Raw genomic sequence first — 15,175 nt, 5'->3', positions numbered from 1 at the left:
ATTGACACAGTTATTGGGATTCCACAAAAAGATTAAATTTCATCAGTTATGGGGCAGAACTGCAGAAGCACTTCCTGTCGATGTGGATTTTATTTCTCTGAATTTCAGTGCTCATAAAAAGTTTCAGTTTAACAGCCTTGAAGACTGAAGTCAGTTTATTCACAAAATTGGCCAGATTTTCAATTCAGCTGTAAAGGTCAATTGCAAAGGAATAAACATTGGGATGGTGCCCTTTCTTGCTTCTTTATGATGTATAAAGAAAACCTAAAAGGATTATTTTTATATTTTTGTGGGAGGGAGAGTGGTTCTACATTAGAAAGTCAGGTTTTGTTCACCATTGAAGACTTGAGAATTAACAGATTAATGACATCTGAAAAACCAAGGAAATGAAACCTGATTAATCGAAAGAGGAAGTAAGAATTATTCAGAAGTGTTTTAAAAAAACAAAAACAAAAACAAAAAACCCCACCATCCACCACCCACACTTCCTTGGTCCTAATTTTCCACTTCTTTATACTGATTGCTGTTGGGAAAAAATATGGTGTAATGGAGCGGAGAATCAGGTTCTTTGTATTTTGGTTGGCTGCAGCACTTACTTAACTCAGAACAGTTTGGTGGGAGGGGAGCTTCCTTTGTTAAAAATTCAGCACTCCCACTCCCTTTCAACTGAGGGCTGAAAAAGCTCCCAACCCACATTTTCAAAAAGCCACTCAATAAAAAAAGCACTCAATATTCCTGATATTTTGAAGGGGGAAATAAAATTGTACACCTTCTTTGTACATCATAAAGAAGCATAAAAAAAGGCACAAACATTTACTTTTCAGGCAATATTTAACAGGCTTCTGTTTTTATACCTGCAGATTTATGTCTGCAGTTATTTGCAGACTGTCTAGTCACTTAGAGGGTATTTCTACACTGCATTGTAAACCCTCTGTGGGACCCAGGCTTGTGGACTCGGTGTTTCCAAGACCACACTTGAGCATCCACACTGCATGGTAAACCTGGGCTTACAAATGCTGGGCCTGGGTTTCACAGCTATTCCTAATGCATCTATACTGCACTACACAGAGCTACTGACTCAAATCTGTAGTCTGAGCTGCGTCCACACTGCAAAACAGCGGTGTTTGGACCCGAGTCACAGTAGGACTCGGGCTCCCACCCACCCCACTAGCAGTGTCCAAGGACCTGGGTTCTGAGTATTTGCTGACCAAGTCAGACTGGTTTGTGTGCAGACAGAATGGGGCTTGGTCTGCAGTGTAGACATACCCATGGGGAGCTGCAACTGTGATTCCCAGCACAGGTGGACGGACTCTGCGAGCTCTGCTTAAGCTAGCACGCTAAAAATAACAGTGTGGCTGTTGGGCACTGGTGATTGCTTGGGCTAGCTGCCTGAGCCCCCATGTTGAGTGGGCTTGGACTTGGGAGGCTAGCCTGAGCCGCCCCCCCGTGCAGTAATGCTCATGTTGCTATTTTTAGTGCGAGGCTGTCTGTCTACCTGCACTGGGAATCTCCCCACCCAACTGCAGCGTAGACATAGGCTTAAGTGTTTAATCTGCAGGTGTACATCATAGCGTCTAAGCACCTCCCAAGTAATTAAAAATAGAAATAACAATCTCTCTTTCTTCCTCCGCAGCCAGCAGGAGAAATAGCTTGAGTATTTGATAGTTGTTTTGATTGCTGGTTGATGTTGTGTGTGCAAGTCAGAGAGAGAAGGTGCATGAGTCTATTTGTGTCCATTTATTAAAAGAATCTTATAGAGGGAAAACTAAGTTGAAGAAATTGAATGTATGTTCCAGTTTCCTCATTTGTGGGTAGAGTCAGGTGCTTAAACATCACATGAATTGTGCCTACTGTTATGTCAAGCACAAAAATGGAGGTCTGGGTTTGTAAATCTGGTCCAATAGGCATAGCACAAACAGCTTCCTCACACTTGCTACTCTGACTCAGTCCACACCTGGATGGACCTTGTCCTTACCTATGGTAGGTGTGCAAGGGAACTTCAGTCTCCAGATCCTTCCCTGCCCTGGTGATTTTAAGCAAAAATCCTGTTACTACCAGTGGAGCAGCTCTACTAATGGTAGAAGTTGTGGGAGGACTAATCCAGACTGGTTGCTAGTGTGTTCAACACGAGTGGTTCAGGCTTGCTTTGAACATGGTCAGATCACACAGTGTTAAAAACATAGGCACTAGTGCCCCACCATGGTGGAGCTGAGTTAGTGTCAGAAACAGTGGTGAAATTTTTGCCAAAAAGATATAGAACAGACACACGCCATGCCCATTCAGACCTTCACCTTTATGCTGATAGGGCCAATAAATTGCCAATCAATGTGGGACTTTTTCTTTACAAGAGCACGTCTGTTAAAAACTGGAATAATGCCTACAACTCATCTCACATAGGCCATCAAATGATAACTTTTGTTGGGCTAAATTAGGGTGGCCACCTTTTCAAAATGCAAAAATGGGACAAATACAGGAGCCCCACCCCCTGCTCCTCCTCTTCCCCAAGGCCCTGCCCTCTGGTCAGGCCGGAAGCTGGAACCAGGCATTGGTAAGAACCGCCCAGGAAGCCCAAGCTACTGTGGGGAGCCCTGGACCCTCTACTTCAGCAGTCCCCAAACTTTTCACGGTTGTGCTCCCCCCATCCCTGTCTGCACCAACCCCGCCAGAGCCGGAGCTGGAAGCAGGGCTACTGCTGGGGGTGGGGCCAGAGCAGAGCTGGGGGCCAACCAGGGCTGGGTGGTGATCACTTCCTGCACCCCATGGGGCTGGCCTGGGCCCTGCCACCCCCAGCCCCCAAACATTCCTCCATGCACCCCACAGTTTGGGAACCGCTGCTCTACCAGCCCTGGGTGGGGGGCTGTGGTGCCCAAGAGCAGCCCTTGGCCCATGTCCCCACCCCCTCAGGGCACACCACCCTGGGTAGGTGAAGGATCTGGGACTCTGGGGTTCCCCACAGCAGCCCGGGCTCCCTGGGCAGCTCTTACTACTGCTTGGCTCTGGCTTCTGGCCTGACTAGCGGGTGGGGCCTCAGTATAAGAGAAGGTTCAGGGGATGGGACCACAGAGGGGGCAGGACTAAGCCCCCCCACTGGGAAGAATCGGGCACTGCCCTTGAGTAGGCGCAGAGTGGTGCTGCAGGGAATCCAGGACAAATGCTGTTCCAGACTCATTCAGCCTGGTCCTGGGACTTGAAATGTACATTTTGGGACTGTCCCACCCAGTTAGGGATGGGTTGTCACACTAGGCTAAATGTGGGGTGCATTTGAACCAGTGGAATGCTCTCTATGGCCTTACCCACACCCAAACTGTCCAGTTGTCCAGGAAGGACACTTTACAGAGGGAGACACAATGATACGTTAACTGCTTCTGCATATCATGAAACCAGGGCATTTAAATAGGAGTTTTGTATTCAATAACTGTTAAAAAGGAATCTAGAATTCCAACTGGGAGCCATTCTCATCCCTGTCTGAGCCTTGAGACTGTTAACATCTCTCTAGTAAGGCCTCTCTAGTAAGGCCAGGAGGAAGCGTTGCTGATTTGTTTGGGGATGTACCGCACAACCTTAAAATATTGTCTTAATATGTATTTTGAACTGCATGTCTCTTCTATAAATAATGACATTGTTTGAGCTCCCTCTACTGGCTAAAAAGAAATCTACTTTTACAAATCCGGAGCTACATTGGACCTAATGAGCAAGATGTCTGTCTTACATTTAAATTCACATTGCAGATTATGCTTTTATAAAATCTTTTATTCTATTAGGCTCCAAAGCATGATTTATTTCTCCCAATTTTGTGTTTAGTAGTCTGTTACAATATATATATATAATGTTTATATGTTGATTACTTCTTAACCTACCTTCAGTGAACATGGAGAACAATTGATTGCCATCCTCATTATAACAGCCCTTAACATATTTGAAGACTGTCCCTTTGAGTCTTCTTTTTTCAAGACTAAACATGCCTAGTTTCTTTAACCTTTCCTCATAACTCAGTTTTCTAACCTTTTATCATTTTCATTGTTCTCCTCTGGTCTCTCTCCAGTTTGTCCACATCTTTTCTAAAGTGTGGTGCCTATCTAGAGAGTTGAAAAATGAACATATTCAGGATTTGTCTGCCAATTAACAAATGGTGTTAGTATTTGACATATACTGGACAGGGGCAGGACTGCAACAGGGCATCTGCCATTTTAATTAATTCATTTTCAGGTTACGTTTTCCCCCCTGTATTATATCAAATACAAACAACAGCAAAATGCTGCTATTTATATGTGCATTGAATACAGGTGGACAGTCATTCCCCAGTGATCTAATGACTGCTGCTATTACAGGGCTTTCTATTTTGGTCATGTCCATTCAAGTGGTACTTGGTCAGACTTCAGCAGGAGTTGAACCCATACAACTGAGGGGAGAGTTGAGCTCATGGTTTGAGACTTCTAGGACAACTGTACAATTCAATATTATTTAAGTACCGCTTTAAAAGGCCATGTTTTGGAATCTGAGATCAACAGAATGTTATCGACTCACTGATGCAGGTTCAATGATTCATTTGTGTCTTTTTAGTGCCGCTATAGCCCGTGCTTCCCTGGGGTGCGCTGTGTGAACATTGTTCCAGGCTTCAGATGTGAGGCTTGCCCCCCAGGATACACAGGACAGACAGTTCAGGGGGTGGGGATCAATACTGCCAAGAACAATAAGCAGGTGAGTGGCAGCCAGACACACCGCCATCTCCGGTGTGAGAGGCTGGTTTGATATCACTTCTGCTTTCCAAATACAGTTTAAAACAAAACTATTAAACATTCTAATTATTTTTCATTCAATAAAATTACACGTGTTTTGGGCAGCCCAGCAGAGTGTAGCGTTATTGAATAGATGGCTACATCATTTTGTCCCTGACTTTAACAGCCATAACAACAGGTTAATGTGGGGTGAAGGAGAGACAGGAGAAAGCCTTACCTAATGGGAAACATCCTGTAGGATTTGATAGAAAATGCCAAATTTTCTGTAGGTCCATATGATATCTTGTAAAAGAGATTTATTTTCCTTCTGTAGATTTCTATAGGATGGTTCATAAAACTTACAGTAAAGTTGGCATCTTTCGTACAACTCTATAGACCAGATTCTGAGCTGAGTCCTGAGTGTTACTATAGTGGCAGCTATACCACACATGGGCTCCCCTAGGTTCGGAGAGACTTCAGTTGGCCAGATCTGCTAGGTTCATAGCTGCTTCGCATTCCTATACGAATACAGCCCTATAGGTTTTAGTGTAATTTCTATAGAACCCTACTGGTTAAGACCCCGTTAAATTCTATAGGAGTTTCTCAGAAGTATCACAAACAGACTAAAAAAGCAACAGAGCATATAGGTGAGAAAATTTAGTAATTGATTCTTCCACATTGTACATAGTAATATGTTATGTTGATGTTACACTCATCAATGTATAGGAAATTTAACAGGGCATTAGTTTAGGACAGACTCTATGGCAGGAGTTCTCAAACTTCATTGCACCACGACCCCTTCTGACAACAAAAATTACTACACGACCCCAGGAGTGGGACCGAAGCCTGAGCCCCTTTCCCCACCCCCTCCGAGTCCCACTGCCCTGGAGGGGGGGGGACAAAGCCAAAGTCTGAGCCCACCACCTGGGTGGGGGGCCAAAGCCGAAGCCCAAGGGCTTCAGCCCTGGGCAGGGGACCTGTAACTTAAGCCCTGAAGCCCTCAGTTTTGGCTTTGGTCCTGGGCCCCGGCGAGTCTAAGCCAGTCCTGGCAACCCCATTAAAATGGGGTCGTGACCCACTTTGGGGACCCTCCCAACCCAGTTTGAGAACCGCTGCTCTATGCTGTTATAGGTGGCCATTTTGTTTGCAGTTGTTAAGAGACAGTCTGCTTTTCCATCACAGATAAAACACAAAATAAGTAATTTTAAAAGAAAAAGTTAATGCCACTCTATTTATAGGGCCAAATTAGATTTCCTCTGAGGCTGAGTTATGCTATAAAAAAAAAAAAAAAAAAAAAGGAAGAAATGCGCTACTTCAGAAGCAATGCCAAAAGTCATTATGCAGATACAAGGTCCATTAACTGGGAAGAAGTTCTTTGTAATTAAACTGGCTCTAAAAATATTGGCTGTATTAAACCAAACAAAAATTGATTTAGCATCACAACACTTCTGTGTGGTAGGGAAGTACCACTACCCCTACCTTACAGACTGGGAACGGTGGCACAGAGAGGCCATGTCACTTGTTCGCAGTCACAAAGTCTGTAGTGGAGCAGGAATGTGAACCAGGTCTCCTGGGTCACAGGCCGGCATCCTAACCTTTGGACCCCCCCTTCCTCCATTACTGATTTAGATTGAATGCCATATTGAACACGCTTGTTTATGTTTCTAAAGCCTTTGAAGGTGGTCAGTGGGTGATTTCCCTTCACACTTGGATCTAAGGTTCACTAGCTTTTAATTATAAACTCCTTATTTTGTTGTGCTAGGTCTGCTTGGATATTGATGAATGTAATAATGGCCAAAATGGAGGGTGCATTCCAAATTCCCACTGCATAAACACCATGGTAAGTACCCTTTCATTTACTGTTTTCAAAACTGATCATTTACATCAGGCTGTGATTTGGATCTGTGGTTCTGGCTTGAGATAACCTCTGTATTATATCTTTTGACTATCTAAACAAAAAGAATCCCATCTCCTCCCTAAAAGTTAAAACAACCAGTTTTTAATGAACAATTAGCATGGCTTCATGACAGGTTTCAGAGTTGCAGCCGTGTTACTCTGTATCCGCAAAAAGAAAAGGAGGACTTGTGGCACCATAGAGACAAACAAATTTATTTGAGCATAAGCTTTCGTGAGCTACAGCTCATCCTCTCCTCTTTACCCAGCAATGACAGCAGTCTTCCCTTCATCCCCTGCAGTTGCAGGGAGTTCTGGCAATTGTGCAAGTATTTGCGGTGGGGCATCATCTGAAAATATACATCTTCACTCCCCACTGGGTGTAGCTGCAACAAGACTGGAAGCCAGCAATTCCTCCTGGTACCCTGTAGATAGGGGCAGCCTCTCCATTTCTCTCTCTCTCTCTCAATCATCATAGTATATAGGGGAAGTCAGGGCAGAAGAGGAATGATACAGCTACCAAACAGTATAGGTGTTAAATGTAGCTGCTATATTACAGAAGAGTGAGCAGAGTGGAAGTAAAAGTGGAATGAGAGGAGTGAAAGGAGGAGAAAAGGCGTGGAAGCTCCTTTTAATACATTTTGGGCCTTTCACACCCCTTTAGCCTACTGCTAAATGCTGTTTCACTATGAGATGGTCTGCTGTGTATAGCTAAGTAAACTCACACAAAAAGAATAAGAGAACCCCCACATTTAAATATTTAAGTTTATTGAGTGCTTCTGGTGATATCAAACTGCAAGCTCTGGGTGAGGTACTTTTACATAAATTAAGTATTGTGTTACTAAACCCCCTTCCTCTGCTGAATATCTTTCTCTTTTTTTAACATCTACAGCATTTCTATCTGATGCATCTTCTGTCCTGTTACTAGACCAGGCATCCTTTAGAGATCTTCAGCCCTTTTTCATGCAGTCTTTAGGGAGACAAGTGGGCCTCTGGGTAAGCCAGTTCTTGAAAAGCTCATCAGTGGAACAGACTGACTGTCTGCCCTGCCTCCATTAAGTATCATCTGGGTCAAGAAATGCTGTTTTAAAGGTTGTTTAACTCAGGGGTGCCCAACCTATGGCCTGCAGGCCATACACGGGCCACCAGAGCATTTCATAAGACCCGTGGCCTACTTCAAACACAATACACTAAAGGCTGATTCATTAGTGTTTTGCCATCATGTTGACATCATTTTAGTTTACACAAATGTGTAAACAGACAATGCTATACCTAGAAACAACCTATCTAAATAGATATGAAACAAACTGAACTTAAAATATAAATCAGTACAGGTGACTTTAAATTTTATTAAAATATGTAGAATCTGTTTGGCCCACACAAGGTTGTGCTTAGGTTTATGTGGCACCACTGGATTCGGAGCCATGATACAGCTAAGAATACATTGTGCAAATCCAAAGTAACTAGCGGATTTCAGGAGTTGTGAGCCTGGGTGAACTGAACCCATCAATTTTATTTAAATAAAGGGGGGAAAGAATTGCACAAAGCACTGGATTTCGTACAGTCCTAACCACATGCAGATCTCAGCTAGCTGCCAATTTTCTAAACTATCACTCATGAATTATTTGATTTATACAATTCTCCATCTATCTCCACGTTCAAACTGTGTGGCTTACTGCCATGAAATCAGATGGCACAGATGAAAATCCTAAACAAATCCAGACAAAACCATGTCCTTCCTGGTACAGACAAAATACTACATATGTGGGTTATGAGTATGCTTTTCCAATCCACCTGGACTAGGTCAACTCTAACAGGTCACCCATGAGGCTTTGCTGCTTAAGAGGTAGGAAGTCATCCGAAACTCCTGATAAAACAAAGTCTCACTATTTACACATAGAGCTGCATGTCTAGTTATGTCAATATATATTTGTTCCCTTTCTTTGTCTTTGAAAATGTTGAAAGTTATTATTGATTATGGTGGGGTTTTAACTGATGTTCTTGTTGTTGTTTTTTCACCGGACAGTAAAAGATTAAAAATAATTAAGCATGGGGAATAGAGAGCTCAAGACCAAATGAAGTGCCTGTGTGGGCTTATTACAGCCCATTAGTAAACCTGTCCACATCACAATACCCACCATCAGTAGCAAAGGCACTAACTGCAACATCCTTGCTTGGAATCTCTGGGCTTGTTTACCTAAGAAAGTCACACTGATGTAGTTTCAGTGTTATTTTAAGCTGATTTAGTTAAGCCAATACAAAAGGCTGCATGGACACTTATGTCAGTTTAAACAAGGTTTATTTTGATCTAATTTATGTCAAATCCTAGACATTGTCAACAGACAGAAGTTGTACCAGTTTAGCTTAAGTCAGTTTTTAAACTGATTTAAGCAAAACCAGAGCAAACTTTTGGTGGACACATTTATTTCAGCTTAAGAGCAGCTGGTTTCAATTTAGCTTAAACTTGTTCCCAATTAAGTGAAGCTAAACCAAAACAAGGCTGATTTATACCAAAATAAGAGTCCACACATGCTTTTCACCTGTTAAATTGATTTGTAATCTGTGCATAGACAAGGGCTCAGCAAAGAATGAACAGGCATGGAGACTGTAATATCCTTTCCCACCTTGAAGTTGGCTCATCCTGAGTGTGGGCTGCTGCTGGTACTCTACCTGTTCTCTGGATAAATAGGGGACTTTGGTCCCACCACAGCTGCCAGTCTCACATGTTTGGTAGCACTAAGTGCACGTGAAAAAATGTCTATTCACAAAGGAGCTAGCAAGACGCCTCAGCGAACATGAAACTTAGCCTGCACATCATAAGCAAACAGTGTGAGGCAAATCACAGACACACTGTTTCGGGAAGAGGATTGCTTAATTTTAATGCAAAACAGTGAAACTCATGCAAATGATTGATGGTCTTTACAGGGTTCTTACCACTGTGGCCCATGCAAACCCGGTTATACTGGAGACCAGGTCAAAGGATGCAAGGCTAAGAGCAGCTGCAGAAATCGAGCCTTGAACCCATGCAGTGTCCATGCACAGTGTACTGAAGAGAGGCAAGGAGAGATTTCATGTACCGTAAGTTGATGATAGGATATATTTTAGGCTGCTCCAGAAAAACTAGAAAAAACAGTCCTACTGAGGCAATGAGCAGGATGTTTTAGGGCCTGTGTACACTTTGATCAGTAAAAAAGTGTGTTTGTAACCAGAGTATTACCATTTGACCCAGTTACAAAACAGTCCAGTTGTGTCCAGATAGCAGACTCTCTCCCCTCCCCCCAGTACATCTACGTGGTAGCCAAATCTGGGTGGCTACATTTACTATGCTGCCTAGCAGCATTTGTAGGATTGTGTTCTGGAAAGTCTGCCTCTGCTATCTGAGCTGCTATCCTGTATGATCTCAGCAGAAAAGTATGCCAAACATCAACGCGCACAGAGCAAGCATCAGCATCACATGGATCTCTGGCCATGTTCTGCTGTCCAGTGAGTTGTGAGGAAGGTTATCTGGTATAGAAGTGTGGTTATGGGCTCCTGTCTACATAATGAGATAAGAGTATTCTGACCAGATTACCTGAAGATTGAGCATGTCAGATTAGATCTCTGGCGAGGGTGACACATAGCTGGTTGCTGTAGTTATTAGTCATGCAACGTGTGGGCACAAACTGTGCCACTAAAGGGGTACAAACTCAATCAGAAGTTTTTGTGTAGCTGGAACCTTAAATACAATAGGCCTAATAGCGTAACCTTTGTACAGGCAGAATTTCAAGTGAAGTGCATGTCTTTTGCCACAAGGAAGACTAATATCAAGGCATTCATACACCAGGAACAGCAGTTCCCCCACTGTGTCTAAAAGAATGAAAACATCACAACCAATGCCTACTGCATTAAATAAAGATCTGTATTGCTCTTCTCTATGGTATATTTAAGAGATTATGAGGGTTTTTTTTCTGCTGTTGTAATGAAAGGGTTGGACAGATCTATTTACTTAGGAGTATTTCTATTTTTGTATGCAAGCATCAGATACGGAAGGAGTCATTTAAATTTGACATTGGTTAAAGTAATCTGAGATGCCAAAAGACTATTCCTTGTTATGTTGACGGTTTTCATTCTAAACCTATTTGTCTTTGTTTAAAGAGATGCAGTAGAACGAATCAGGTGTGTGGAGATTCACTGCAGCAGAGCTCAATTCCATGCCTTTAAAGATGTCAGCTCTAAGGGCAGGGTCTCTAGAATACTGTAATATTTCAGAGTCCCTTTCTGTAGCAAGGGTTTATAAATTCTGTCTATAGAGATCACTAATCTGCTTCGGCCAACCAATGGGATACAGCACCTTTCACTTCTTTCTGTGAAATAACCTGCTGGTTTTAGTCTAATTCTCTATGGATATGTTTCAATACCCCCAAAACACCATGACAGCTAGTATTTATCAGGCTTGCTAGATGGCATTCTCAGTAGAGAGGCCAAGGATACAGTACATATATAGACTTTACTGCCCTTTCTACCCTGGGAGGTAGCAACTCTAAACCAAGATTGAAATGCATTGGTGGGACAGCATGAGGAAGCTATCCCTGCTAGAGTGTGACCAGAAGTGCTCCCTCACCCAACCTCAGTCTTTGCAACTCATCCAACTCATCACCCTGGAAGCAAGGGACTGATCCTGCATATGAATACCACATATGCTCTACAATTTTCTTCTGGGGTCTGAAGCTAAATCAGACATTTTTCCTTCTGCTATCCCCTCCCTCTCTGGCCCTCTAGGTGCATCTCAGTTTTAAGTATATTTATTTCAAAGAAAAAACTGGGATACTTCAAATGTCTGTAACAGAGATATTTCTAGATATTGGTGCTGAGGACAGTCAGGAGAGGTCTGAAGTCCACTGGCAGTTTTACCCAGACATTTGGGTGTGCAGTTTCAGCAGTTACATCCACAAATTAGGTATTTTTGAGAACTGATAGCAATTTAGATACTTAAACGTTCGTATGCAGAAATGCCCAATTTGCTCGTGCAAATAATTGTGTGTAAAATATTCCAGAGAGATTTCAGACTTCTCTTTCTGAAAGTCTGGCCCTCAGAATATATGTTACATACTTTGGCTCTTTTTCCAGTGGGTTTGCATTTTGTTGTCTTTCAGAGAGACTATTGACCTCTGCTTCACCTCGGATCACTAATGCCTACCTTTTCAAAAGCAACCACTAATTCTGGATGATCACCTTGAGACACTGAGGATCTGAGCATCCACTGGAGTCATATGGAGTTGTGGGTACTCAGCACCTCTGAAAATCAGGCCCTACGTGTCTGACGCTGGCAATCCAAAATTAGCAGATACATTTTAAGTTTGGAGCTAAATCTCAATGCCTACCTTAACAGATAGCAATGTGTGCTTGAATATATCATTATACATGTTAGTGCCTCCTGCACAGCATATTGATCCTTTCTGAAACTGACCTAGGGTCACATCTTGAGCATTGCTGTACATGTTTGCAAAGTGGAATCTTCAGTCTTTCTGTGGTTCTATACTAGTGTTTTCATTTGTAGTGTGGCATTGGTTGGGCTGGTGATGGTTATATCTGTGGAAAGGACATAGATATTGATGGCTATCCTGATGAAAAACTCTCATGCTCTGCTGATAGCTGCAGAAAGGTAGGATGCTTTTTCTTTTTAATCACCCAGGGGAGTGATAGTATGGGGGCATGAAGAGGCAGTGAGGGAAACACTACGAAGTATAAACACTTTTGCAAGTTCTTTTATGCTTATTTTGTTTAAAATACATTTCATTAAGAAACTTTTCAGGTTAATAGTAAAGAAAGTCAGTCAGCCCCCAGGAGAGAGATTTCAAGTAATGTTGTGGAATGCTGGTCATATTTCTTGGGTTTATTTTTTGCGTAGGACAACTGCAGATTTGTTCCAAACTCAGGACAAGAAGATGCAGATGGTGATGGACTCGGAGATGCCTGTGATGAGGATGCAGATGGAGATGGAATTCCTAATGAACAGGTACTGTACACAGACATAGAACATGGTTCAGGTTTGGAATCCCAGGCCAATAGGCTGGAATGAAGTTGGTGCAAGGTGGGACGATTCTAAACGTAATACAGTACCATTTTCCTAGGCATGTCCCACTGCCCTCACTACATTTAGCCACCCGTACTCACCAGCACCTTCTCTAATGCACTCATTTCTATTTATACAATGCTTACATCAAAGACCTAAAAAATCACACTGTGACAAACAACCTTAACTCCAACCTACCAATAAGAACATAAGAATGGCCCTACTGGGTCAGACCAAAGGTCCATCTAGCCCAGCATCCTGTCTTCTGACAGTGGCCAGTGCCAGGTGCTCCAGAGGGAATGAACAGAACAGGTAATCATCAAGTGATCCATCCCCTGTCGCTCATTCCCAGCTTCTGGCAAACAGAGGCTAGGGACGTCATTCCTGCCCATCCTGGCTAATAGCCATTGATGGATTTATCCTCCATTAATTTATCTAGTTCTTTTTTGAACCCACTTATGGTCTTTGCCTTCACAACATCTTCCGGCAAGGAGTTCCACAGGTTGATGGTGCAGTGTATGAAGAAATACTTCCTTTTATTTGTTTTAAACCTTCATCTGGTGACCCCTAGTTCTTGTGTTATGAGAAGTAGTAAACAACACTTCCTTATCTACTTTCTCTACATCAGTCATGATTTTATAGACCTCAATCAGATCTCCCCTTCGCCATCTGTTTTCCAAGCTGAAAAGCCCCAGTTTTATTAATCTCTCCTCATACGGAAGCTGTTCCATACCCCTAATCATTTTTGTTGTCCTTTTCTGAAACTTTTCCAATTCCAATATCTCTTTTATGAGATGGGGCGACCACATCTGCACATAGTATTCAAGATGTGGGTGTACCATGAATTTATATAGAGGCAACATGATATTTTCTGTCCTATCATCTATCCCTTTCTTAATTATTCCCAGCATTCTGTTCACTTTTTTGACTGCCGCTGCATATTGAGTGGATGTTTTCAGAGAACTATCCACAATGACTCCAAGATCTCATTCTTGAGTGGTAGCAGCTAATTTAGACCCCATCATTTTATATATATAGTTGGGATTATGCTTTCCAATGTGCATTAGTTTGCATTTATCAACATTAAATTTCATCTGCCATTTTGTTGCCCAGTCACCCAGTTTTGAGAAATCCTTTTGTAGCTCTTCGCAGTCTGCCTGGGTCATAACTATCTTTAGTAATTTTGTATCATCTGCAGATTTTGCCACCACACCACCCTTTTTCCAGATCATTTATTAATATGTTGAATAGGATTAGTCCCAGAACAGACCCCTGGGGGACCCCACTATTTACCTCTCTCCATTCTGAAAACTGATCATTTATACCTACCCTTTGTTTCCTATCTTTTAACTAGTTACCAATCCATGAGAGCACCACCCCTCTTATCCCAGGGCACCTTACTTTGCAAATTACTTTGGAATTAGAGGAGTTCCTCAGATCTGTCACCTAAAAAGAATGGCTTAGGTTTGGGAATCTCCCTTACATCCTCGGCTGTGAAGACCGATGCAAAGAATTCATTTAGTTTCTCCACAATGGCCTTATCGTCCTTGAGTGCTCCTTTAGCATCTCCATCGTCCAGTGGCCACCCTGGTTGTTTAGCAGGCTTCCTGCTTCTGATGTACTTAAAAAAAATTTGCTATTACTTTTTGAGTCTTTGGCTAGCTGTTCTTCAAATTCTTTTTTGGCCTTCCTAATTGTATTTTTACACTTCATTTGTGAGTGTTTATGCTCCTTTCTATTTTCCTCACTAGGATTTAACTTCCACTTTTTACAGGATGCCTTTTTGCCGCTCACTGGTTCTTTTACTTTGTTGTTTAGCCACGGTGGCTCTTTTTTGATTCTCTTACTATGTTTTTTAATTTGGGGTATACATTTAAGTTGAGCCTCTATTATGGTGTCTTTAAAAAGTTTCCATGCAGCTTGCAGAGATTTCACTTTTGGCACTGTACCCTTTAATTTCTGTTTAACTAACCTTCTCATTTTTGTGATGCTACATTACTTGTAATTTAGTAATTATTTAATGACAAATTTTCCTTGAAAAAAATACTGTGTGACCATGTAATTAAATATCTTCCATTGTTGTTTGCAGTATTGGTATAGAAGTGGTAGTTCCCAGAATGTTAGAGAGACAAGGTGGGTGAGGTAATATCTTTTACTGGACAACTTCAATTGGTGAGAGAGACAAGCTTTCAGACTTTCACAGAGCTCTTCTTCAGGTCTAGGAAAGGTACTAAGAGTGTCACAGCTAAATACAAGATCAGGCCAACCGACAGCTCTCTGACACCACGTACTATAGAGAAATCAAAGAAGACCCCACACCACAATTTACCCAGGAACTTAAGGATATAATCAAATCCTTCCCCAAACAACTCCAAGAGAAACTCTACAAACCCACCCCCATGAACCCACCCCCGTGACCTTTTACATGGTTCCCAAGATACACAAAGGAACCTGCACAACACTTTCAAAAGATGAGCCTGGGAGCTTCAATTCATAAAAACTTTGCTTGACACTA

The 15,175-nt window shown here is 42.3% G+C and overlaps 1 protein-coding gene across 1 annotated transcript in view; it reads left to right on the top strand.

Moving 5' to 3' along the window:
- The window catches only part of THBS4 (thrombospondin 4), a 57,361-nt gene that overhangs the window by 22,538 nt on the left and 19,648 nt on the right, over window positions 1-15,175 (top strand). The window contains exons 8-12 of the mRNA XM_084628481.1: window positions 4,561-4,698; window positions 6,478-6,555; window positions 9,534-9,686; window positions 12,145-12,249; window positions 12,496-12,603. Of these exons, the coding sequence (XP_084484607.1) occupies window positions 4,561-4,698; window positions 6,478-6,555; window positions 9,534-9,686; window positions 12,145-12,249; window positions 12,496-12,603 (582 nt within the window). The remainder of the gene's footprint in view (window positions 1-4,560; window positions 4,699-6,477; window positions 6,556-9,533; window positions 9,687-12,144; window positions 12,250-12,495; window positions 12,604-15,175) is intronic.

The sequence above is a fragment of the Lepidochelys olivacea genome, assembly GCF_965140295.1.
Source record: "Lepidochelys olivacea isolate rLepOli2 genome assembly, chromosome: 5".
Classification (NCBI taxonomy): domain Eukaryota; kingdom Metazoa; phylum Chordata; order Testudines; family Cheloniidae; genus Lepidochelys; species Lepidochelys olivacea.
This window is presented reverse-complemented; position numbering and strand designations above follow the sequence as displayed.